The following is a 27,529-nucleotide window of genomic DNA, read 5'->3' as shown; positions in this document are numbered from 1 at the left end:
TGTTTATATAAACACAAATTCTGTGCTTTCATTACTGGGCGGGATTTTTTTAAAAATTTACTCTAATAGCTTGACTCTATCAATCTTCCTGAATTCATTAAAGTCCTTGAAATTCTTTTATTGAGGTCTCCAAGTTTTTTTGTGTCTATACAAGTTGGTGTTATTTATATTTAATAATCTCACATTATTTTCCATGATTTATACCCTTGATAAATACTTTAAATACTCATTTAATTGCTTTGTAATACTAAGGAAAAACACTAGTATTATAGTTCTATACATTTTTATAAAGTTTTATTAATTTTCACATTCCCATCTATAGGAAATAATAGGGATATGTCTTTAATTAGGAAATTAACTACAATTAGCAAATATATAAAAAGCATCACAAGTGGAAAATGTGCAATGTATTTTACAAAAAGATCTGATTTCTACTGTGCTTATTCATCACTTTTACAGCACAATAAAATGATTGTGTAAAGCAAAGTCAAATATTTTTCCACATATGTAACATTGACCTTTATTCAATCAACCATCCCATAATCAGCCAATGTTACACAGCTTAGGTATATATATTCATACAGAAAGAGAAGGTGAAGGACAGGCTCTTGAACAAACCAATATTTGGGCCAGGAACAACGAAAGAGTAAAAATGTTTTTTTTCAGAAATTTTACTTTTCTCTTAGCTCTGTACCTGCTGCAGGGGTCAAATACATCCCTTGTTCGACTGAACAACAGTGGTTATGAAGACATTATCATTGCTATCCATCCTGGTGTGCCAGAAGATGAGAAACTAATTGAGCAAATAAAGGTAAGGAAGAAATGGCATTGTGATACTCTTTTGTTTGCTTGTAGAGAAGAAAACAGTTAAAAATTAATAATTATTAGTGAAACTTCTGAATGCTCCAGAAAGTGCAGCAGGTGCTATGAGGACAATATTGTAATGGGGATGAGAAACAGAAACTCTTGACAGATCACCGCAAGGTCAAAGACACCACAAGCTCTCACCACTAGATCAAAGACAAGATGCATTGCTGAACCAATCCTCAATTTTTCCATTTGCAAATGAGAACATGGATTTGTCTGTTCTTTAAACAACTATTTATTGAATGCTTACTGCATGCCAGAGGAGACAGCAGTGTTTTAGAACCTTGGTCTTATGGAGCATATATGCTTTTTAGAGGAGAGAGATAATAAAAACAATAAATGTGGGGGTTAAGGAAATCAGGAGTTACTTTGGGACATTTTGAATTTAAGATGCCTGTTAAATATCCAAATATATGGAGTTATGAATCTGAATTCAGAGGTAAATTTGTTATATATAAACTGGGGAGTCATCAGTGTGTGGACAGTATTTAAAGCCAAGAGAATAAGTGAATTCATTATGTAAGTGTAGATGGAGAAGAGAAATGCTCTAGGACTGAACTAAGGACTCTGATCTCTAGGGTTCTTCCCCCTGTAACATTCTACATTGGAATCAAAATAGGTGATAACAGCCATGCAAATTATTTCCCTTGTCCCTGACATCAACGTGTTTTAATCTCTTTGCATTCAATCCTCTACTACTGTGTCTTTATGCTCACTTTGTGTACTCCTGCATGGGTGTTGTTTAATATCAGAAGTTGATGAGCATGGCCTGAGTTGTGAATAGGTGATTCTGTGGGTGCCATTTTTCATTCATTTTGTATAAATTTTATTGCAGCACAGAGTTTTTATTAGGGTCACCAGAGAAACAGAAATGACAGTAAGATAGATGATTGATGATAGATGATAGATGTTGAAGTTGTGAGTATGACTTCTTGGAGGAAGCCAGCAAGCAAGAAATTCCAATAAGAGTGATGTACAAAATATCTCCACAGCAACATCTAGGTTAGTGTTTGGCCAAAACAGCTAGACACAATAAGCAGCCAAGTTGTCATATAAAATTAACCATCAAAAATGTACTCACTTATTGACACCTTTTAAATTCCAGGTAAAGGTTAAAATTCCTTTTACTGAAGAACAGATGCTTGAATAGCAGTTAATACAGCTGATTTTGAATGATAGTTTCTTAGTGTTCAAAGAAAGCCAATTCAGTTTCAAACTTTTCTAAACCTCAAAAAGCAGTATTTGGGAAGTGGATTTGGCTCAACTGATAGAGCATCCGCCTACCATATGGGAGGTCCAGGGTCTCCTGACCCATGTAGTGAGCTGGCCGATGTGCAGTGCTGATGCACGCAAGGAGTGCCGTGTCACACAGGGGTGTCCCCCACGTAGAGAAGCCCCACACATAAGAGTGTGCTCCATAAGGAGAGCTGCCTCATGTGAAAAAAAAAGCAGAGCCTGCCCAGGAGTGGCACTGCACACACGGAGTGCCACTCCTGATGTAGCAAGATGATGCAACAAAAAGAGACACAGATTCCTGGCACCACTGACAAGAATGCAAGTGGACACAGAAGAACACACAGCGAATGGACACAGCAGATGGGCAGGGGGTGGGGAAGCAGAGAGAAATAAATAAAAAATAAATCTTAAAATAAATGTTTTGGGGGAATGAATGTAGCTCAAGCAGTTGAGCACCCACCTCCCACATGGGAGGCCCTGGGTTTGGTTCCCAATGCCTCCTAAAGAAAACAAGCAAACAATGAGCAGACGAGCAGACAATGAGAAAAACCAACGAGCAGACAACAAGCAGACAATGAGCTAAAACAATGAGCAAGTCTATGAGCAAACTATGAGCAAAAACAAATGAGCAGGGAGTGGATGTGGCTCAAGCAGTTGAGTGCCCACATGGGAGGTCCTGGGTTTGGCTCCCAGTGCCTCCTAAAGAAGAAACAAACAGAAAATGAGAAAACCAAAACCAAACAAACAAACAAAAAACAACAAGCAAACAGATGAGGGAGCCATCTCAGGAAAGGAAATCAGTATTTGGAAGAATTATTTAAAGAGGCAAATAAATTCCTCTTTTGCATGTTCTAAGTAGAAATTCCATTTTAGTGGCTAAACCTAGATTACCCAGTAATTCCTAACATTCTTCTAGCCTACAAACCCCTTACATTTATATCCTTTCATTATACCATCACAGCAACTTGTGAACTTGTGAAGTATTCTCATCCTCATTTTACAGAAGGTTAAATGACTTGTCCAAGGACACACAAAGTGGCACAGGCAGAGCTAGGATCCAGATTGTACAGTGGTAAAGCATACTGACTTTGGAGTCAAACAGACCAGGATTTAAGTCCTGGCTCTGATAAGAGCATAAAAGTCCCACTTTTGTGTGAAAGTGGTGAAGCAGCTTGTGGTGTGACCCATTCCTGGGAACTATGAGATCAGAATAAGATTTGTACTGAATTAGTTTATAATCTGTAACATAAGGCATTGTTTTAAAATTACCTTTTCCTTCATGTTCATATTTCTTCTTGGTTTGAAAGTTCTTACTTTTGAAAAAATTGATATCTTGTACTCCTTTGATCCAACTGGGATATAGGAATTCTGAGATGGAATTTAAAAGGGATAGCATAAGAATTCTACTTAGAGAGCCTGTAAGAATGATTATTAGTTACTCACAGGATGCCCCAGGGGATCTCAGTCTTTTGATGGGGGCCACTGAAATCCCACCATCAGCTAGGAACATAATACTACACAAAACAGTTGCATAAGTCCATGGAGACTAAGAGTAAGCAACATCCCATGGAAGTGTATAGTATTATATGCAACGACATAACCATATGCATCAGCCATACCTTTAAAATTTGTACCTCAATTTAAGCCATGAAATACACTCTGGCATAGGCATAGTAAATCTATCACATCATGCAGAAGTGTCAACCTGTTGAAGCCTAAATGTCCCTAAATTAAAAAGTAGAGAGGCATCCTGAGAGAGCAGAGAAAATTACATCATCTGCTTTAAGATGGTGCAGAGGAAACCAACCTACTTTGGTAGCTCTCCAAAGACCTTTTCCTTACGCTCAGGCAAGTCTCTTGGGCCTTCAGTTCTTAGAATGTTGGACTATTGATGGCTCCCACTGCCTGGAAGCCAATCAGTGTGCTGACCTCATTCAGTACATGTGAGCCAGCGCACTGGACTCTTCAAGAGAACACGGAGGGAAGCAGATGTGGTTCAAGCCCTTGCAGGCCCACCTTGGGCACACACCTACCTCATGGTGGTCTTGGGTTCAGTTCCCTATGCCTCCTAAAGAAGATGAGCAACACAGCAAGCAGACGCAACAAGATGACACAACTGAGGAGACACAGTGAGAAGACAAAAGGAGAGACACAACAAGCAGGGAAGAGATGTAGCTCAAGTGACTGGGTGTCTCCCTCCCACATGGGAGGTCCTGGCTTTGGTTCCCAGTGCCTCCTACAAAAGAAAGACAGGAGACACAGAGAGCGGGCAAAGAGGACAAACAATAAGGTGTGGTGGAGGGGGGGGATAAATAAACAAATCTTATTTTTAAAAAAATAACAGGAAAAAAAAGCCCCGGAATTAGTGAAGAATAAGTTCTATGTGGGCTTGTATTATGAAAGATCATGGAGAAAGAGGTTCTTCCTTGAAGAAAATAACACTGCAGAGGGGTATGCTGTCAGCAAGATGTAGAGGTTGGCTTAATTCCATGCCCTGGATTCCCAAGTATTCAATTGTTGTGATCATGTAGAATAGATCACCATAAGTGTCTTTCATCCAACTATTTCCCCCACTGGATAATACATTCTAGGAAAGGACTCTGTCTTATTAATCACTGTGTCCTTGTGCTTTGCAATACTGAACAAAGCAAGGTGATATAATTTTCTAGTTGGCAGAGCAACAAGCTCTGCCCCCCTGTATGATTTTTTCCATCAACCATCCCCAAGGCTTCCAAACTCTCCACCCCTCCCTGTCCTCATTTTTATATCTCTGAAACTTCTCGAATAACCTGTTCCTAAGGACTGCCCCCATCAGCTTTCCTCACCTCAGCCTGTTCTTTGCAGAGACTTATAAGTACTTAGAATATTCAGTTTTATTGACTGCCTACATGTTGAGCAATTTACAACTCATCCCATCTTTATGACCAACTTACAGTTAGGTAGTAATAGTCCCTTTACAAAATGAGGAAACAGAGGTTCTGAGCAGTTACATAAATTGGCTAAGATCTAACAGTAAGTAATATTGCTGGGATTGAAGTCAAGTCTGGATGACTCTAAAGTCCAAAGTCTTTATATTAAACACTTCCTTGTAGCACCAAAGAGAAGCACTTACCTTTTATTTTCTGTCTGGTTGCATCATTGTCTTTTTGGTGTGTCGCTTCACCGCGGACCACTGGCGCCTCTCTCTGGAATGCTTTTTTTCTTTTTTTTTTTTTTTACAGGAGGACCCAGGGATTGAACCTGGGACTTCCATATGGTAAATGGGAGCTCAATTGCTTGAGCCACAGCCACTTCCCATCCTTTGCCTTTTGATGTAGGATTATAAAATATTTAAAAGCCTTTAGTTGTACAAGCTTAAGCTATTGTTTAATTTTGGATTGACACGGAACACAGTTGGAATTGTGAACAGAGACCCCACCCACCAGTCAGTTGATTTTCCTGTTCACTCTTAAAGAGGGAAATGCCTGTAATGAACCCATGCTCACTTAGTCCTTTCTCACTTGGCCCTCTTCATTTATTTTTTTCTCTTTAAATAATAGGACATGGTGACTACAGCTTCTACTTACCTGTTTGAAGCCACACAAAAAAGATTTTTTTTCAAAACTGTATCTATATTAATTCCTGAAAATTGGAAGGAAAACCCTCAATACAAGAAGCCAAGAACTGAGAGCTACGTACATGTAAGACACAAAAGTTTCTCTTAAAATATTAAATGTTCTGGTGCTCTCCAATTTTTCCTCAAATTGATTGTGTTAGAGTTTTTCAGACTAAGTGTTCCATTTTTATTTCTGATGTCTTAACAATCCTTCTAAACATTCACAGGCTGATGTTTTAGTTGCACCACCTGCCCTCCCTGGTAGAGATGAACCTTACACCAGACACTTCACAGGTTGTGGAGAAAAGGGAGAATTCATTCATTTCACTCCTGACGTTGTACTTGGAAAGAAACAAAATGAATATGGACCATTAGGTAGGAATTTTGGTTAAAAACACATATTTTGCTATGCTTACAACAAGTATCTTTGTACTCAGGTTAACTGTGCAAGCCATGGAGCCAGACTAACTAGTTTCAAATCCTGGCTCCCTCTGTGCTTAATCTGCAAAACAGTGAATATAGGAATTCCCATCTTATAGAATTTTAATTAACATTAAGTTAGATAATCAATGTAAATGTACTCTGTACAGTGTTTGGCACTTGGTAGGTGATGAAAATTTTGAACACAGCAATAATAATAAACGTTTTTCTTATGGCATAGTTTATAGCTTTTAATTTTGCAGTCCTCCATGATGGATATTAATCAATCTCATAGCTCCATAGAAGATATATGCAAGGCAAACTGGAAAGAGCCATGATGCCAGTTTGTGGCCAAGAGAAAACACACATAAGCTGTTCATTTATTATAATATTATTTATTCTATTCAGTTGAACCAGATGAAATAATCTATAATCAACCATGTGACCTACAAAAATGGCAATTTCATCTAGTTTAACCCAAAAGTTAACACCATTTGTTCAAGTGATCTCAGAGCATATCGTATTTCAGATAAAAAGGCAAATCATTATTAAAAGAAGGCCCAACTTAATTATCTTCTACCCAGTGAAAAGATTCTTGAACCCTCATATCCTAGAACTGTTTGTTTCTCTTCCATTGCCCTTTCAATAAGAATTCATTAAGTGCCTTGCCTCATTACCTAGATCTGTTCCCTACCACAAACTTGACCCTAACTATATGTTTTCCATGACACTTTAGTCCTTTGAGCCAGCCTATCTCAGTCTACCATCCCCCTTCTACTCCTGCCTTCTTTTCCTACCTGGCATCTCCAAAAAAAAAAAAATCAGTCACATCAATTACAAGTGTAAATAGCTCAATTCCTTCACTTCTCTTAGCCCTGTGTCTTGTTCAACTTGCCAAATCCCTAGTTCTGGACTATAAACCCATTTCTTTTTGGCTCTTACCAATATATTTCCAAGATTGTGGAAGAAAATTACAACACTAATTGGCATCCTTACAAAAATATGTTTTCCAAGTTCAGTGAAGCTATCAAAGTTGCTCAACAATATTTTTGCTTGCCTCTTCCCAGGTACCTTTTCTCATATCCCATATAAGCTGTTCTAAAACTTCCACCATTTTTTTTATTTTTTTCACAGCTCTTCTTTGGTATTTGGTTCAACATATCCTAAGCCTTTAACATTGCACAGCTTAAGTTATCAAAATTGTGCCAGGAACTCACTACTGGGGTTCCCAGGGGTGGGGTAAAGAGAGCTCTAAAAGCAGTTTTTGTCCATGTAATTCCCAGACTGGCCAGCAGATGGTGCTTGCTGGATCACCTTTCCACAGAGGTGTAGCTCTCTTGGTTTTCCTTTGTTTTCCTCTAGCCAGAGCCAATATTCAAAGTGCACTCTGCTGGTGAATTGACTGAAGAAAAGTCCCCCAACTCCCCCTCTCTTTTCTCAACAGCTGACAGGAGGGAAGACATCTGCTCCCCTTTCAGTCAGCTAAAATGAGCCAAGGGTTTTACCCCTGCTGAATATCTTGGAATGGGGGAGGGTAGCCCTTCCTTACAGCTGGGAGGTTTAGTAACTCATTTTGTTTTGGCTTCTTCATCTCTCGGTCCCTCACTCTCCTGGGAGTTGTGAAGCACTGTCCTGGTCTGCTGACCCCAAAGCAGTTTCCTAAAACAGCTTTTGGCTCTTTCTCCACTGTCTTTGTGAGAGAGCTGAGGCTTATCTGCCTAATCCGACACCATCTTCCCACAATCCCCTGTATTCACTATCACTTTTCTTGAGGTTTCTATCCACTCTTCTCACTTCCATAATTGGCAGATTCCCTGATTAAGTAGAGTCCCCTACCTTGTCTCTTTACTTCCAAACTCATGTCTACCTTAACTTATAACCACCTCCAAACCTACAAAAGAAGAGCCTCCTCCAATTTTTCAGACCAATGTCCCCACCTGAGCTCTTAAGCATCATCTACCCTCACCATCCAGCCTTCTCCAATTATTGACAGTTTTCACTTCTCATTTATGTAGATATTTCTGCCATGTGATATACATGTTGGTGAATGAGCTCATATTCTGCAAAACCATGCTACACAACAACAAGACTTTTGGAAAAATAAGATTGGGAAAAGTGCCCTCATAACCTGTGCCACTTTTAATAATAATGATAACAAAACAACAATAACAAAAGATATCAGATACTTGGTCCTTTGGACAACCTATGTGGCAGTTTAGTATGGCAAGAGGCAACAGACAGGAACTATGGAAATATAATTAATGCTAAGTGCTAGCACTTTCAATGAATCATTTCATTTCAATTTCACCACAATTATATATAGTGTATTACAGTGCCTCTCAACTTTTTTATTTAATGATCATGTCTCTAAGGAGACTTTTTAGACATTCCTTCCCCTTCCTTCCCCCATTATATTTTATACCACAGATATTATGGATCATCTGTTTTGGTTGTTGGATAGGGTTGAGCTTTGGAGGATTGCAAGCCATTGCAATAACTAAGTATTTCTGCACCCACCCAAGAAACAATCTTCACCACTTTGAAGGAAAAATCTCACCAATTGAGAATGTATGTTACAGATGAGAAACTAAGACATGGGTTAAATAACTTACCCAGGTTATACAGCTAATAAGGGGAAGAACACTCAATAAAAGTTGATAAAATAATAATATATAAGGTATATAATGTAATAGAATGTGCTTTTATTAACAAAAACATATAAATGTTGGCAGCTATTTAAAATCTGAATATTTGTGACTGTATATAAAGCTTCTTAAAATAGTTGAGAGACAAATTTCATCACTTGAATTCTTAGCACGCATCTGAAATGTTTTCCCTCAGGCAGAGTGCTTGTCCATGAGTGGGCCCATCTCCGGTGGGGAGTGTTTGATGAGTACAATGAAGATGAGCCGTTCTACAGCTCTTCGTCAAGAAAAATTGAAGCAACAAGGTATGATCCTTTAATTTCTTCAATAACTTTAAGCTGTAATTATACTTTATTTTCCTTAGTTTGTTTTCTTTCTAAATATCATTCATTCATTTTGTCATAACATGCCTGATCCTATATCAAGAAACAGTGCATTTTTGGTTTTCTTTATGAAGTATGTCTTAAAATAGCTGTTTGTCAATGTAAAAACACAAAACTACTTCAAAAGCATTTGGTAACTAATTTGATATATTTTATAGCTCTCTACCATTGCTACAGGTACTCATTTGAGCTGATGATGCACTTTGTATAAAGGGTTGTAAAGAACGAAGTTATTCTGGTTTCACAGGAATGAACAAAAAGGACCAAGAAGTAGTGCTAAAAGTGGGATGAGTAAAAAATTAACCAGCCTCAAGGAGCCAAATAGGAACTTTTGAAGATTTATAACATGCATTTTAAAATACCAATCTAGCATCATAGTTAATGATAGACAACTCTTTTCATTCTGATAGCCAGAGAGCAGGATGGTTGGGGAGATGTGGTTTAAAATCAGGTGCCATCAGCCTAATCAATGTTAGATGCCCTGCTGGAACTAAGGATTTGTCACCAGTTTACAGGTTGAAAAACAGAAGATATCCAGAAACTCCATTTCTCTGCTCTACCACAACACACCTACTAACAGGACATACATTTAAAGAACATTACATTTAGTAAATTAGTTAAGATGATATTTCCCCTAAATGTCTCATCTCTGCTACAGAAGATTCATTACTGTTGTTAAAATAGTTAACTTCATTATTTTCTATAAGTATGGAGAAAATATAAGCATAGATATATTTACAAGATTCCCTAAATGAGTGAATGAAATCCAGTTACTGCCTCTAGAATAATGTGAATAACCACATTAAAAAGGTGGGATATATTCAAATACCAGCTTACTTGTTGTAATTACTGTCACCTGTGGCCAATTCATTATCATTTTTTATTATATAAGCTACGGTCCTTGACAGCACGGTCACTCAGCTTCCAGCCACTTTCCCTTTCATATAACAATGCTCCTTGACTAATCAAAAGTAATTGTAACTATGCTACATTCAGATCTTTTAAGGATATCTTCTCTGACAAGAAATCCGTAATTACTTCAAGCCAAGTTCCCTCCTCTAGATACCTGCAGCGCATTTTCCACCCAAGGCCAGCAGGAGAGGTGTATAGGAAAGGGGAGCCAGCAGCCATCAGTCCAAGCAGGATGGCAGCGGCCTTCATCACAGTAGAGGGCTCAGCCAATGTATATATGTGGAAATCCCACTTCAAATTTCCCCTGCAATTTCTTGAAAATCAGATATTGCTCTGATAAGAAACTTTAACTTTATTTTCAGAATAGGTTTTGTGTGATACTCATATAAGAATTAAATCTTTAATATAATGATCAGCATGAATAGGACACTTAAGATTTTGAAAAATGTCAATGGTTAGGTTGCCTCAAAGACTAACTGTCACCTATTTTCAGGTGTTCCACAGGTATCTCTGGTATAAATAGAGTCCATAAGTGTCAAGGAGGCAGCTGTGTAAACAGAACATGCAGATTTGATTCTAAGACAAAACTGTATGAAAAAGATTGTCAGTTTTTCCCTGAAAAATTTCAAACTGAAAAGGCATCCATAATGTATATGCAAAGTATTGATTCTGTAAGTATGCCAGTCATTGCAGTTAGAATTTACAACCTAAGGACATGTTACCATGTTTTTGAAATATCTGTCCAGGTGACCTGAGGGATTACATGTGCTAATACAGAGTTCTTTGAATATTGGCTGGCACATGGTAAGCACTCAATTAGTATTAGCTGTTGTTGTTATTTTTATTATTATTGATAATCCACCTTACTATAATATACCATAATGCTGAGCTCTCACTGAAAAATATTTCATTCAATAAACAACATACTTGTGGAAAAGATTTTTTTCATTTTTAGGTTTATAATTATATTTTTAAGTGAATGATAAGTAAAAATTACTTTTTTCACCTTCATAACCTTTCAGGTCACTGAATTCTGTAATGAAAAAAACCATAACCGAGAAGCTCCAAGTCTGCAAAACAAAAAGTGTGAGTCCAGAAGCACATGGGAGGTGATCAGCAGTTCTGAGGATTTTAATCACACCGTGCCAATGGAGGCACCACCTCCCTCTCCTGTCTTCTCATTGCTGAAGATCAGTCAAAGAATTGTGTGCTTAGTTCTTGACAAGTCTGGGAGCATGGATGTAAGTTTCATGGCCCACTTTTCCTAGGGGAAGGGAAGTGGTAACTGATTGAATAACTCAAACAAAAAAACAAACAAACCATATCTCTCTATCTGCATCTGGGTTATTCTAAATTTCATGGTGGTTTAAGTATCATGGCCCATTTTTCCTGGATGAAGGAAACTGGTGGGTGTGGATGACTTAAAAAACACTGTACTTTATCTGCATCTGAGTTCTTATAAATTTCTTGGTGGTCTAAAGTTCTTTCACCTCCTATTGTCATAATTTCAAGAAGGGCAGAAAAATATTGTCATGAAGGACAAAAGCCAATGGAGTTAAATAAAACTAACCCAAATCCAGAAAATGGAGGGTTTGCTAAGGGCCTTGAGACCCTTTAATAAAGCTTTAATTGAAGGATCAGAACTAGAGATTGAAATATAGAAATTGTTTCCAACCATTCCCCCATTATCAACCTGAAATACTTGGTAGATAGGAGAATAGAGTGGATTTAGGGCTACTGAATCCCATATTCCACATGAAGGAAAAGCATCATCCAAGGAAATTATTAACATGGCTTTATCTAATTTTCTTTACCCATATGAATGTTCTCTTTATGTTCAAAAACACAGATGAAAAGCATCACCATGAAGAAGACATGCTAAATCAGCCTTCCATTTCTTCTATGGCATTCAATAGGGTCTGCTCTGTGACAGGTGTTGGGCTAGACTCTGGGAACAGTGGTCCCTAATCTTGAGGAGGTCATAACTGAATAGAGTAAATTTTCTCTCCTTTTCCCCATCACCTGGTTAATTCATGCCAATTCTTCAAAAATTTGGTACTATAATATCCCATAATACATGTAACTATTTTCCAATTATCAATTGAAAAATCGATCATTTCTTTCTTTAATAAACTAATTACTAGTAATACGAAATTCTTACCAACAAATTATGTTCCCTCATTTTTTGCGATCTATTCTCTTTCTGCCAAAAATTATTTGGTTGTTTCTTTGTGCTTTTTTATTCAGGGTTTTAATCGCCTAAATCGAATGAATCAAGCAGCCAAACATTTCCTGCTGCAGACAGTTGAAAATGGGTCCTGGGTTGGAATGGTTCATTTTGACGGTTCGGCCAGCATCAAAAGTAAACTAATCCAAATAATAAGCAGCAGTGAAAGAAGCCAGCTCTTGCAGCAATTACCTACAGCGGCTTCAGGGGGAACGTCAATCTGCTCTGGAATTAGAGCAGCATTTCAGGTGAAAATATTCTGCAAATATAGTCAGGACATTTCTGTATTAACTGTTACTGCACATACTTACTGTCTAATTTAACATTATTATCTAAGAAGCACCATGCTAAGCACATAGAAAAAACTCAATTTTTAAATGGATCTGTGAATCAATGAATAAACTGATGAGTTAATAAATGACTATAATAGTCCCAGAAGAATATATATGTTCAGTGAGGGCAGGGAATTTGTCTTGTTACCATGCAAAAGTAGGTGCTCAATAAATATTTGGTAGATAAATGAATGTGCTTGGGCAGCAAAAGCTACCAACTTTTAGGAAAATTAACAAGTTATATGGCATGATTATACTCCGGGTCAGTACTCATTTCAGTATCTGGGACTACCTGATATTTATCTAATGGAGCAAATGTAGCAAGGCATGTTAGACATGCTCAGGCATTTTGTTGAGAGCATGAGCTTTGAAGTTAGAGTCTTGGCTCTGCTCCTTACTAGCTCTGTGCTCTTAGGCAAAGTTTCATATACAAAAAATATACATTTTCTGTATATTCCTAGTGCCTTATGGATAAAATATTGGAAAATAAGATACATTTAGCATGCTTTGAACAATATCCAGTATATCATCTAGTAAACGTATAATTCATATCAACCATTATTATGAATGTTACTTTCAACCAAATGATCACCTGGAGCTCACAATTAATATAATTATGTCAGTTTCTTCTCTAGAAATTTTACTGTTTCTTCATGGTCTATAAAGTTAAAAACTGTCTCCACCTATGTTCCAGCCTTATTTCTCAGTTTCCCACTTCTGATACTTTATGCTCCAACCAAATCGCTGCACATATTGTTCTCTAAGTCTACCGTGTACTAACAGTTTCCATCCATATTTGCCCATGAAGTTCCTCTGCCTAATATGCTCCCTTCTCTCCTTGTGTTGTGTGTTAAAATCCTACCGATTACTCAAAATCCTTTTTCCTTCATGTAGCCTTTTCTGTTACTACCAATCACATTGAATCTCCCTCTTGCATGATTTGCATGACATTTGGGTGTAAGTTGGTGTAGCAGTCAATGTTCTCCAGAGAAACAGAACCAGTAGGATAGTGATAGAGATCAAAATAATGGAGATGGAGATGGAGATGGAGATGGAGATGGAGATGGAGATGGAGATGGAGATGGAGATGGAGAGGAGATGGAGATGGAGGTGGCAAGGAGATAGAGAGAGGGGGAGAAGAAGAAAGGGGGATAGGGGAAGAGAGAGAAAGGGGGAGGGGGAAAGAAAATGAGATTGAATTCAAGAAGTTGGCCTATACCATTATGGTGGCTGGCAAGACCAAATGAGTAGGTTTGCCCAGCAGACTAGAAACTCTTGGGCAGAACCTGATGCTACATCCAGAAGTGGAATATATTTTTTCTCAGGGAAACCTTTGTTTTTCTCTTAAGGCCTTTCATTGAACTGCATGAGGCCCATTCACATTATTGAGGATAATCTCCTTTACTAAAGTTAACTGCTTGAAGATGTTATGACCTCATCTACAAAAGACCTTCACAGCAACACCTATGTCAGTGTTCAACTGAGTAATTGGTTACTATAGTCTAGCCAAGTTGATACATAAAACTAACCATTATTTTGTAACAGAAAGACCTGGGTTTAAATTCCTATTGTCATGTATTAGCTTTGGGACCCTGAGCATGATTACTTCTCTCATTCTCAAGTTCTCAATAGTTTCAGTTGTCTCTAGTTCTCATTTACCTCATCAGGAAAATTGGATAATGAGAGCTAGGACATAGAACTGTTCATTTATTCAATTATTCAATATATATTGAACATATATTTCAATATATATTCATTTATTCAATACATATTTATTGGTTGTTATGTGCCACGCAAAGCACTGTGCAAGACACTGGGATATGATACATTCTCTGATCTGTTGGAGCAAGCTCTTTCAGTGCAGGACAGATAATAAATTTTAAAAATAAACAAAAATAATAAATACAGAGGGTGGAGAAAGTGTTGTGAAGCAAACAAATATGGTGAAGTGGATTCAGCTTCTTCTCATCTTAGCTGTAGGCTGGTATGGAGCTCATCTCTCTTCCCGGGGCTCATTTCTTTCTGGGCTCAGCTCCTCTGGTCTCTTCAAAAGGTCAGCTGTAAACTATCAGGCTCATCTCTCTTCCCAGGGCTCCAGCGTCAAACCCAAGCTCTCTCCTCTGCTGTATCTTTTCTGTGTTCTCTTCTATTTACTTCTATCTCTTGATTGAGTTTCTGTTTATTTCCTATCAAGGGGGAGGGGACTCAACCCTGCATGCCCTAATGATATGGTAGAATCAAAGACCTGGTCTTAATTTAATCAAGTAGATATGAAGCCTTTGTTTTTTGTGTGTTTTTTAAAGATTTATTTTTTATTTATTTGTCTCCCCTTTTCACCTTCCCCCCATTGTCTGCTCTCTGTGTCCATTTGCTGTGTGTTCCTCTGTGTCTGCTTGCATTCTTGTCAGTGGCACTGGGAATCTGTGTCTCTTTTTGTTGCATCATCTTGATGTGTCAGCTCTCCGTGTGCATGGCACCACTCCTGGGCAGGCTGTGCTTTTATTGCGTGGGGCAGCTCTCCTTACGGGGTGCACTCCTTGCATGTAGGGCTCCCCTATGCAGGGGACACCCCTGCGTGGCATGGCACTCCTTGCGCTCATTAGTGCCATGCATGGGCCAGCTCATCACATGGGTCAGGAGGCCTGGGTTTGAACCCTGGACCTCCCATGTGGTAGGCAGATGCTCTATCAGTTGAGCCAAATCTGCTTCCCTTAAATATAAAGCCTTTGAATTTAAATCAATCAAAGTGTATCACGCCCAGAGGAACAGACCAGTTTACAAACCTAATCAATATCTCTTTTTTGGAATTCATAAATAATATCAAACTGCTACAGAGGGGAACTGCCCACTTTACTTGAGGCCCCAATGAGGCCCATTCTGAAGAGTTGGCATTTAAGCTAAGATTTGAAGGGTGAAAAGGAACCAGTGGTTCAGGCAGAAGGAAAAGTACAAAGTACCATAGGAAATATATGGAAAAGTGCTAGATTATTCAAAGAAGTAATAGAAATTAGTTGTACTGGAATTTAGTGAATCAAGGGATGGGAGATATGATTGGAGTGATAGACAAAAGTTACATTTTTCAAAGCTTCAAAAACTATGAGGGGAGGTTTGTATTTTATTTTAAGCAAATGGAAAGTTATTAAAAACTTTAAAGCATCAAAGAGAGATGATACTTTTAGTAAGATGACACTGCCCTATATAACAGATTGCAAGGAGCAAGAGTGGTGTAGGGAGACAGGTTGGGAGCTTGGACTTAGATGAAATACATAATGTCTAAACACATTCAATGCACAGGAGAGGTTCATTAAATCATAGCTTTATATTTTGTTATTGTTCTTAGGCTATAAAATATTCTGCCATATATATATATTTTTAAAGATTTATTTTATTTATTTCCCTCCCCATCCCCCTCGCCCCACTTTTCTGTTCTCTGTGTCCATTTGCTGTGTGTTCTTCTTTGTCTGCTTCTGTTAATGTCAGTGGAACTGGGAATCTTAGTTTCTTTTTGTTGCGTCATCTTGTTGCGTCAGCCCTCCGTGTGTGAGGAGCCATTCCTAGGTGGGCTGCATTGTCTTTCGCACTGGGCGCACTCCTTAGTGAGTGCACTCCTTGCGTGTGGGGCTCCCCTACACGGGGGACACCCCTGCATGGCGCGGCACTCCTTGCGCGCATCAGCACTGCATGTGGGCCAGCTCCACACGGGTCAAGGAGGCCTGGGGTTTGAATCGCAGACCGCCGATGTGATAGGCAGACACTCTATCCATTGGGCCAAGTCCACTTCCCCCTGCCTTATGTTTTAGTTGTGCCATCGTTGTTCATCTCTACAGCTCCTAAATCTTTCCCAATGATCAAATCAATATTTTTTAATTGAATTCAATTCTTTTTCGTTACTAATAACGCCAAAGGACTAAATATACTTCATATAGAATAGAATCATAGCTATATGGAACTGGAAGGAACCTTAGAGTAAATCTAGTTTAATGCTCTCATTTGAGACTCAGAGAAGTTAAGTGAATGCTTGCCTAATGCTACAAACCTACTGAGAAAGTGAAGCAATCACAAAGTTCCATAGGTATTTAATTGAACTGCTCGTGAAATCTAAAGGGAAGGTTTCCTAATATCTGCCTTGATATAAGTTCCATGAACACAGGTACCATATGAAGTAGTTCCTGCTGAATGCCCCAGCATCCAGGAGTGACTGACACGTTGTAAATGCTCAGGAAACAAACTAAGAGAAAAAAGGGGGGGAGTGGTGAAAGAGAAAAAACTACATCATGGATCTTCATTTTACTCTTAAAAGAGTGGGCAGTATGGGATAGGGATGCTGTAATATTAATAGGAAAATCTGAGTGATTTTAAGTTGTTGTTTTAAGTAATTATGAAGGCATTTGCCTGTATTTCACAGTTTGTGTTTAATACATGTCAGATCATGTGTCCCATATATTACAATATATACAATAGTCATTCCTTGCCTCAAAACTTGCAAAAATTGAAATGAAGGTGATCACTTTGCTCCCTGACATTAGCTTTATTAGGGATTTCTATATTCCAAGTCCCCTTCTGCAAATCTGCACATGCCTCTACTCTTCCCATCCATGCCCGTGAAAGCCACTGCAAATCCATCATGGCATTTATTTTCATCTTGGCCTGGACTCACTTTCTCAAAATGGTGCTCCACAAGTAGCTACTACCAATTAAACGTTTAAGAGAAGAAATATAGTTCATATCCCAAGCTAAGATCTCTACATCTTGTTCTACAGGTGGCTAGTATTCAGAGCTCTTGAGTTTTCAAACTGTTCGGTTTTGCAGTTTGATATTAGGAAAAGGGTTCAACCGACAAATAGAACACAATAAATACAATTCATGTATTCTTCAAACACCACCACAGCTATCTGAGCAGCTGATTAATTATGTGATGGTTCCTCTTATAGGTAAAATAAAATGATTTTAAAAAGTACCTAGCCTCAAGATGCTTAGAACTTTGCATAGCTCTTATTTTTAAGCATACCAAGCGTTCCACAGTTTGGACTCTGTGAATTACTTACTTTTTTCTTTCTGTAATATTACACATTGGATTTTCTTATGTTCAAGTTGCTTTTTAATGACTCTAACTGCATGTGAAACTGACTTTATACACTAAAGGCTGGCCACAGGGTAGTCCAGTCAAACAATGCAGAGGAATATTTCATTCCACTTTCCCACATTAGATTTTTGGTGTCTGGTTGACTTGAATTCCACAGCTGAAATATCACTCTCATTTAATTCAAAAGGATTCTCTGTAATCCTGTACCCACATAACTCTGTTTGAGTAAACATTCCCTGTAAAAGATAGAAAAAAGAAAAAGTCATGATTAAGTTCCCTCCAGGGTAGTTAGTTGCAGAATCCAAGATTTTAAAACAGAGTGTACGTCACATATTCTTTACATTTTCATTCCTTTCTAATTCTCCATTGGTTTAATCCTCTAACATTTTTCTAATTCTCCATTGGTCTATCTGATCTAGGAATACGTGGTAAAATTAATGTCCTGAATTATGTTTGCAGGTGATTAGAGAACTAACCCGCGAAACAGATGGATCTGAAATAGTGCTGCTGACTGATGGAGAGGATAAAACTGCAGGGAGTTGTGTGGAAGAAGTGAAACAAAGTGGGGCCATCATTCATTCAATTGCTTTGGGACCATCTGCTGATCCAGCAGTAGGCGAGATGAGTAATGTAACAGGTAAAATATGACTTATAGTTTCTGGTCCTTCAATAGCAATGCATAAATTTGGAGACCAAAAACTCAACCACTTCCCAACTCCTACACTGGCAGGTGCTGTACCAGGAGCTGGGGGCCAGAGTCGAACTAGACACAATCTCTCTTCTCAAGCTGCTTCGTGGTCCAGCTGTCTGGAAAGACAAATAAAACTGCTAATTAGATAATAGAATCAGATAACATTCCTTCAGAACATGAGGAACAAATAGAAATAAAGATCTATGTGAGCAGAGAAAACCAATAATTCTCCCAGGATTGGATGGAGTCAGGGAAAAAAGGCATCAGAAATGAGGTGACTTCTGAGTTTTGCCTTGATCAAAGCATTAAACTCTGGGAGTACAAAAGAGGAAGAGAAAAAAATCAGGTTATAAGTAAAAAAATCATGTGTGATGACAGTGCAAGACATGTTGAAGGAATTGTGGGAAATCCAGTGCAATCAGCCCATAGGCTATGGGATAAAGAGATGAGATTAATAGAAGTTCAAACAGAAAAGAACTAAATAACAAGAAAGTTCCTAGAAAAATACAGACAAAATTTAATTTAAGGTAACTATTATCTTTGGTACACAGACATTTGATGAAAATTAATTACATGTCTCTAAAGCCTTCTTACACATAGTAGAGAATACACAATTTTAAACTATTAGGATGGCATACAGATAACATTATAATTACTATAATGAATTGGCTTCTAATGTTGATATATACATATATATTTGCTTTTTAAATGCATTAGTTTTTATAAACTTCCAGTGTTTTCAGAGTTCTTTTGTAGACATGGTAAAATTTATTTCTGTCCCAAGTAGCCCTCCAAAGTAGTGTTTTTTTTAACTTATCTCTGATTCTTACAGTTTACCTATCTTCTTTCTACCAGCTATTGTCAGGATACCTCATTATGGCATCTCTTTAACATTTCTAATTCTCTGATTCTGAGATACTGCAGCTGGAAAATCTGAAAGCCAATATTGTTAGACCCATATCTGAAATAAAAGTGAATAATTCACTAAAGAGCTGTGTTAGATCACTGAGTTTTAATATGGAATTGTAACATTTTTTTAGTATTCTGTGGCAATTTGATGCATTTCAGCTAGTAAAAGTTTCTAGATAACTGCATTGCTAAGGTAGCTTATACTTCCTAGTTACAATATTTTAAAATTAACATTGAGTGACTCTTTACACTTATCTGATTTTAGTCTATTTTAATAGTTAATGAAATTGTGGTTTTGTTAATACTGTTACCTTACTAATCACAAAATTGTGATAAGTACTTTAAAAAAAATAACTACTAGTGTATTTACATTTTAGGAGGACAATATCAATATGCTTCAGATGAAGCCCAGAGCAATGGCCTCATCAATGCTTTCGGGGCCCTTGCATCAGCAAATGCCGATCTCTCCCAGCAGTCTCTTCAGGTCAGAGTTCCCACTTCTTGTGTTTTCTTTTTTTTTTGTTTTGTTTTGTTTTTTTACTCCTTGTGTTTTCATGTTTGCTCTAAACCGTGACCAAAAAAGAGAATTTGATGGTTATATGTTTTGAATTCTATGTTTTTCTAATAGTAAATATTTAATTAAAATCAAAACTTCAGGCTCAAAACGACAATATTCTTTTAAAGAACCCAACTCATGCTAAAATGAGAGTTTATGTGTATGACAATGGTAAGTGACATCAAAGTTGAAACCAAGATATACTGTATTAATCAGGGTGCTTCTGGGATACAGAATCATTTCTGTTTACAGGACATATCTGTAAATAGTATGAGATTTATAAGAGTCTCTCACATGACTGGGGGATGCACAAGTTCAGGCAGGCTTCAAGTGGTCTGGAGATCCAGCCAGTTGGTAGATGAAGAATAAACCGAAGAAGAATGGAGGTCAGTTCTGAGGTTTTAAATCTGGTTGAGTGAGAGCATCATGATACTACTGACTGAAATTGAGAAGTAGGAAAGGAGAATTGATTTTGAAGATACTCTTTAGTGATTTGTTTCTGCGTTAGTAACCTTGAGTGAATAGTGGGACATTAAAAATGGTATTCTCCAAAAGGTGTTTAAAAGTATAAGAGAAGAACATGGGAAATCAGGTAGAAAGGAGACATTTGATTCAGGAGGTGTTCAAGTTTTAAGAATGGAGTTCTTAATGGTGGGCAGGTATAGAAATAAAGCCGTGGTCCCCTCACTTCAAATGCCTGTGGTTATTTCTTAAATAGGAAAAGAACAACAACAACAACAACAACAAAAAAGCAAGTTTAATCTAGATTTGTGTACATGATTGGGTAGGACTTGGGAAAGTGTGGTGACCATCTACAACCATTACAATCAACTAACAACAGTTGATAGGAACTTGGTCTTGGCTGGTGGCAGGTAGAATTCAGAGGACAGGCTACATTCCCCTTTTTACTCAGTTATCTTCCCCACACTGCTCCCATGCAGCCAAAGCCCTTTTCCTTTACTAGCCTTTTGAAATAGGGAATCTAAAAAAGTCATTCACATTCTGACTTAACTTTATGACAATACTTTGTCCATTCAAAGACATGTGCACTTAAAGGAGAACTGAGATTTTTGTCAAAATGATGTTTCCGTGATAAAATGCACTCCCTTCCTGTTTCTATGATAAAATGCACTGGAATGACTGTTTATCTGAAATAGGACTAGTTGAAATAGAAGTAGGGCTGGAAGTGAAATGATACCCCTGAAGGAAGCCTCTTCTCAGTCAATGGATAAAGTTGGCTCTTCTCGACTAAGATCTATCCACAAAGACTTTTGAAAAACTCTTCTTCAAAGCTCCTCACAGGAAAAGGTCCTATTTTCCACTTCCTTTCTTTTCAGGATTCTAACCTCCATTGACTTCACTTTGCCCTCTTTCTCTTCTTGTTGAACATATTTATTGCCTAAAAGCCACTGACTTTCTCATGTATGAGAGATTACTTCAAGATTTCACACCAGAAAAATATCCATGAGGGATTGTTTTAATTATTTGCTAGTCTCTGTTTTCTGACTTGAGGCCTCCCTTACCCTCATATACTCAAATAATCTGGTCACCAATAAGTATTTTATTTTGGGTCATCATGAAGATGGAAAAACTGAAGGTAGCATATGCACACACACAAAGAAACACACGCACTACAACTAACTCTTCTCTATATTTTCAGCAACTTTTAATGTTCAAGCCTCAGACGGATGCCTGCCAAATAATAATAAGGCCATCTTGCCAACAGGAAAACATATGCTCTTACTCTAGTGCTTGTCTCATACCCTGTGCTTTCCACACTTTCTGACGGACAGCTGTCACTATCCCAGTCAGCTTTCAGAGAGTTCACAAGTCTGAGGTGGAATATCAGATTTAAGTTATTCTCAGGCCAGAAATGAAGAATTATCTTTAGGAAAGAAATAATAAAAGTACTCTATTCTCCAGTCATTGATTTTTAAAATTTATTTAAACAGCTTGAAAGTACAGGATTGACACTCGACAATAATCCCTGGATGAATGGCACTGTAATAATTGATAGCACAGTGGGAAAGGACACATTTTTTCTCATCACTTGGGACAAACAGCCTCCCAGTATTTCTCTCTGGGATCCCAATGGAGTAACTATGGAACCATTCACAGTGGAAAGCCATTCAAAAATGGCCTATCTCAGTGTTCCAGGAACTGCAATGGTAAGCAGTTTTTAGACTTCCTCTCTTAAAATGTTTTTAAAAGCTGAAAAGAAATTATTCAATACCATAAATGTGAATGCCAGTATCTGTATCTTCAAAATTAAGGAAAAATGGAATGTACTTTCTATGCTTGTATGATAATGAACATTGTGACGGGAGGGGGAAAAAAAGAAAAATATATATATATATCAGGAGAAAGGAAGGAGATGGAAAAAATATGTTGGCTACTTAGAACCTCAAAGAGGAAATGTGAGGAGTCTTTGCAACTTAGTGTATACATAGCTACAGCTTCCTTGCTTTTTAGACCTCCCCAGCATTATGAATCGGCGTACTCTATGTCAAAGAATTAGGCCAACACAGAAGGCAAATTTTCCAAAGCTTACTTTTCCCAGCTGAGATTTCACAAGGTATAGGCACTAGGCATGAAAGTAGTAGGGGTGCCCTGTCCCAAAAGTCTCAGCTGAATAAACCATTCAAAACCTGTTTATTTTATGCCATTTATAGGATGTAGTTTTAGAATAGGGTGGTGGAAAAATAGTTTGACCTTAGATCATTACTATATTTCCATTGACTCTTTTAGGTGGGCACATGGACTTACAGTCTTCAAGCCAAAGTACAACCAGAAACGTTAACTATAACAGTAACTGCCCGGGCGGCAAATTCTTCTGTGACTCCAATCACAGTGAGCACTAAAATGAATAAAGACACAAACAGCTACCCCAGCCCAATGGCGGTTTATGCAGAAGTTCGGCAAGGGTATTTGCCCATTCTTGGAGCCAGGGTGACTGCCCTCATTGAATCACAGACTGGAAAAATGCAAGAGTTGGAACTGTTGGATAATGGTGCAGGTAATTCATATGTTTTTGAAATAAGCCTGTATATGTTCATAACTCAGCATTAGTTATGGAGCCCTGTGGCATGAGCGGGAGTAGGACAAGCATCGGAAGAACTGATGTAAATTAAGGGGAAACAGAAGGACAGGTGGGGAAATACATATAAAGTTAGCATTCGACAAATGTGCCTATTGGAATGATTATTGCTTATCATCTAGACAGCCAGTGCCTATCACCAGTTAGGAAGTTCTCATTTAGGAGGTTAAGACAGCAGCAGGAATGCTGAGAAGTATTTCTCAGGCAGGTATCACCAAGGAAGGCTAGCCAGATTGAGAGTGAAGCCAGATGGCAGTTAGGGTTAAGATGACAAGGCATGGGGTAATGATGGGACAGCAAGAGTTATTCCCAACGACAAGATCAGAAGTGTAAATATAGCCTGGGAACTGAGACCCTGCTACAAAGAACTGCTACAAAGTCCTGGGAACTGAGAACTGCTACAAAGGGCGAGGAGTGATTACTGCAATATCAGATACCAGGCCTGATTGACAGGAAAGAAAACACATTATTGGCCAAGCTCTCTCTCCCTGGTCTGTATGGGTGAGTGGTATTTAAAGGCAATTATTCCAGGTTCAGGGAGCTGAACTTTCTGTTGGGAGATCAGTGAGTAAGGAAATAACCATATTGAAAACCATCTGAATTATCACAGCTTTCTATCAATAGTTTTTGCAATGTAACTAATTGAGTCATTTTATAATCCTATCTTCAACTAGGGTTGGCCCCCCAAAAAAATCTAGAATGTGAAATCAGTCTTCCTTGCACTGCCCAATTCCTTACACTCACACTTGATACCTTCCTCAGTTATGACCTTATTTTCTCAACTATTTCATGTTTCTTCCACTCCTTTCCCCAACCACTTCCATGCTACATTAAAACTTCCCTGCATCTCTTTTCATTTCTCAACATTTACCAGAATGCTAGTTAGCTAAATTGGAATGCCTTTACCTAAGAAGATATTGGTTACTACCAGTGACTTAAAACAGTGGTTCTCAGATGTTAGGCATGAGAGGTCACCTGAAGGGCTTGTTAAAATATTGATTGCTGGACCCCATGCTTAGTGAATCTGAAATAAGGCCTTGAAATTTGTTTTTCTAACTAGTTCTATAGTGAAGCACCAGCTGTTTCACTGTAACTTAGAGTGCTAACCCTTCTGGGACATGTGTTTACAATGTAACAGATGATTCCAATGCTGGTGATATCAAGTATACTTATGATGCAGTATTCCAGCTCCGTCAAATGTTTATTCTAATAGTAGGTAGGGCTTCTCACTGTCAGACCAGGAAGTTAATGAATTAGTAAAGTAAGAACTGAGGATAAGTCTATAGAGATATTTTGTAGTTGACTGTGGTGAGATTAAGTCCTAAGCAAAAACGTTTGTTCTGTAGCAGGGACCCTTTTGATTTGAACAGAGGAATGACATAATTAGTGTATTTAGAAAGTAGATCATTTGGTTGAAAAATCACTAAGAAGACCACTATCATAATTCACATGAAAGATGATAAAAGTCAGAAAGATATTTATAATGCATATATAAATGTGTACTATGTGTATATGTGAAATTATATATATGTATATATCATAATGACTCAAGAATATCAGTTTAACAAGAGACCATCTCTGGCAAAGCAAAATGAAGCTATTCTCCAGTGGTCAGTTCTAAAGTGGTGGCTGAATCCATGGTATATGCTTATTAAAGTCATATGCTAGAGCTAGAAAATGCATGAATTTATCTTTTTCTATTCAGTAATAATAATAATTTATTCCTTCATTTCTATAACTAGGTGCTGATTCTTTAAAAAATGATGGTGTCTACTCCAAGTATTTTACAACATACACAGAGAATGGCAGGTATAGTTTAAAAGTACGGGCTCATGGAGGAACAAATGCTGTCACACGAAGCTTAAAGCGTCCACTGAACAGAGCTGTCTATATACCAGGCTGGGTGGTGGATGGTGAGTAACTTTTGATATGAGAAATCCAGTGCTGGCTAGAATAATCTTTGTGAGTTGATATGATTAATTTTGCAAACATTTTACAACTCAAAATATAACCTTTTCCATTTCTGTAATAAGGTTCTCAGTCATATTGAGGTTTTTCTCCAAATCAATCCAAGCTTTCTCCAAATTAATCCAAGATACTAGTGTCCAGGAGCTCAAAGAATGGTAGCTATTATTATTTGGTAGGAACCAAATATTACCTATATCAGAAAAATGAGCCTAATTTTCAGGTCAGATTGAAGGAAACAGGCTGGTATGTTATGAACCTAATTCAACCCAGTGGCAGAATTTATCTTTCAAATTTCCTATGATGTAAATGATACCTAAAGGAGTAAGCATTTATCTGGGATGTTTTTATCAAGTCAAAAGAGAAAAATTGCATGGAGTAAGGTGATGATAAGATTTAAGAACACCTTCTCTTCTTTCTTTTGTCTTGTCCCTTAACTGTGACTTTTAAGGGCTTTCTGTTGGCACAGGAATAGAACCAGAAGTATTATTTAGCACTTAGGGCATGGAGGGAAGAATCTGGTACAAGTGGATGGAAGGAGACTGACAGCGATTTCCCCAGGTTTACTCCAGCCTGGAAATAATTTGAAAGGTAAAGCAATTCCTTTTCAAAAGCAGCATTTATTGAATTATATAACTTTATTCCCATTCTGGGCACTCTAATTACAAAAGGATTAGTTATCTGAATCTATCCTACATCATACCGTCAAGATGTTTAAGGGAGAATTCTGCCACCAATGAGTTTGACAGTGCGAAGCCTGGTTCTAAAGAACAGTGTCAGCCATGCACAAGTAGTGTTTGATATACCAAACTGCCTATGTATTTTCTGACTAAAGGATGGTGGTAAGGAGAACTGGCAATGCCTACTTAGAGGGAAACAAAAATTCTGCTGAGTTAGATTTTACCTAGTCACAAAAAATACCAGGAGCTGGAATACTCTAGAACATGGGCCATGAAAAATAATGCTGATTTCTCACAAGCTTTCAAAATTGTTATGGGTTATGATTTAAACAGATTTTTTATTACTGAGCTAACTTAACTTCTGACTTTGTCACCACACTTCATAAAAATGTGACTGCTTACATGAAAAAAATGGAAAAGACAAATGGATAGAATTCAATTCATTCAGTTCTGAAAACACTAGTACTGTTGTACCCGTTATAAATCAGGACGTTTTAATGCAGGAAAAATTGAAGGGAACCCACCAAGACCTGAAATTAATGACGACACTCAGACATCCCTGGAGAATTTCAGCAGAACAGCATCTGGAAGTGCATTTGTGCTTTCAAATGTTCCAAATCTTCCTATATCCTCTTGGCCTGACTTGTTCCCACCAAGTCAAATCACAGACCTGGATGCCAGAGCTGATGGGGAGCAGATCAATCTAACATGGACAGCACCAGGAGATGATTTTGATGTTGGAAAAGGTAAGGATGAAATGTTAGAAGGTTTTCACTTAAGTGTAAGTTGCTCTTCTCAAAAGCAAGGATGAAAGGGGGGATAGAGGAAACTACTTACAACTAACAACTCAGCAAAGTATTAATTTATAATCTGATATTTTTAAATCAGTCACACATGTCTCATTTTAATGTGGTTCCACGTTTTCATCCAAGAAGGAAGGAATTGGCAGGGTTTTAGAAGTCAGAATTAAGCTTTTAGTGAAAAATGAGTAAGACCTTTGGAAGAGAGTGTGAGCTTGAATAACTAAACAACATTCAAGGACAATAAGTAAGAAGGAATTAAAAATGTATTCTCAAGTTCTAAGTTACATGTACCTTTTTTTCCCTTAGTTCAACAGTACGTCATAAGAGTAAGTGGAAGTATCCTTGATCTCAGAGACAATTTTGATGGTGCTTTTCAAGTGAACACTACGGATCTGTTACCAAATGAGGCCAACTCCAAGGAAACTTTTGCATTTAAACCAGGAAATATCTCAGAAGAAAATGCAACCCACATATACATCGCCATTCAAAGTGTAGATAATAGCAATTTGACATCAAAAGTATCCAACATTGCACAAGTAGCTTTGTTTATTCCTGAAGCAGATCCTAGTCCTGATGATAATCATCAGAAGCCTAGTCCTGGCAAAAATCCTAATCGGGCAATTAAAATTGGTATCCTGGTGTTGATAGTGGTTGGGTCTTTTGTAGTTCTTAGTGCTCTTGTAAGTACCACTGTTTGTATTTGTAAGAAGAAAAGAAGTGCAGGAAGACCAAGGACTGGGTTTTAACAAATCCAACAAAATAGAAGGATATTTGTGAAATTTTAACTAATCTTGTTTGGTCATGAAATCATAAAACTCATTTTAAGAGATCTAAAAAGAATAATTTGATTAAATGTAAATATCCATGGGTTTTTGAAAAATGAAGTCCATATAAAAGGTAATAACTATTTACTCATTTTTTTTTATCATATATAGTGATAAATAAAGACTCTTTTTCATACAAATTTCTGGTTGTGTGTTATTTGAAACAAAAGAATGACATTTCAAACCTTATCAAGGAGTTAAATTTGTCTATCTGGGTAGTCAAAATACAAGTGTAAGAAAGCAGAAGAGCAATTGGGAAAACATGAATTTAGTCTTGCTCATATTAAGTGGAAATTGATGAAAT

General features: G+C 37.6%; 1 protein-coding gene across 1 annotated transcript; it reads left to right on the top strand.

The window, feature by feature from the left end:
- Positions 1–576: 576 nt before the first annotated feature.
- LOC101431711 (calcium-activated chloride channel regulator 4) lies at positions 577–27,355 on the top strand. Its single transcript, XM_058303223.2, has 14 exons — positions 577–811; positions 5,643–5,783; positions 5,926–6,073; positions 8,960–9,068; positions 10,552–10,729; positions 11,081–11,299; positions 12,306–12,533; positions 18,160–18,337; positions 19,678–19,784; positions 21,809–22,024; positions 22,605–22,872; positions 24,696–24,866; positions 26,102–26,344; positions 26,708–27,355. Exons 1-14 carry the CDS (start codon positions 653–655, stop codon positions 27,145–27,147), a joined length of 2,805 nt encoding a protein of 934 aa, XP_058159206.1. The 5' UTR covers positions 577–652; the 3' UTR covers positions 27,148–27,355.
- The last annotated feature ends 174 nt before the right edge of the window (positions 27,356–27,529 follow it).

This window comes from Dasypus novemcinctus, chromosome 9, assembly GCF_030445035.2.
Source record: "Dasypus novemcinctus isolate mDasNov1 chromosome 9, mDasNov1.1.hap2, whole genome shotgun sequence".
Lineage (NCBI taxonomy): Eukaryota > Metazoa > Chordata > Mammalia > Cingulata > Dasypodidae > Dasypus > Dasypus novemcinctus.
This window is presented reverse-complemented; position numbering and strand designations above follow the sequence as displayed.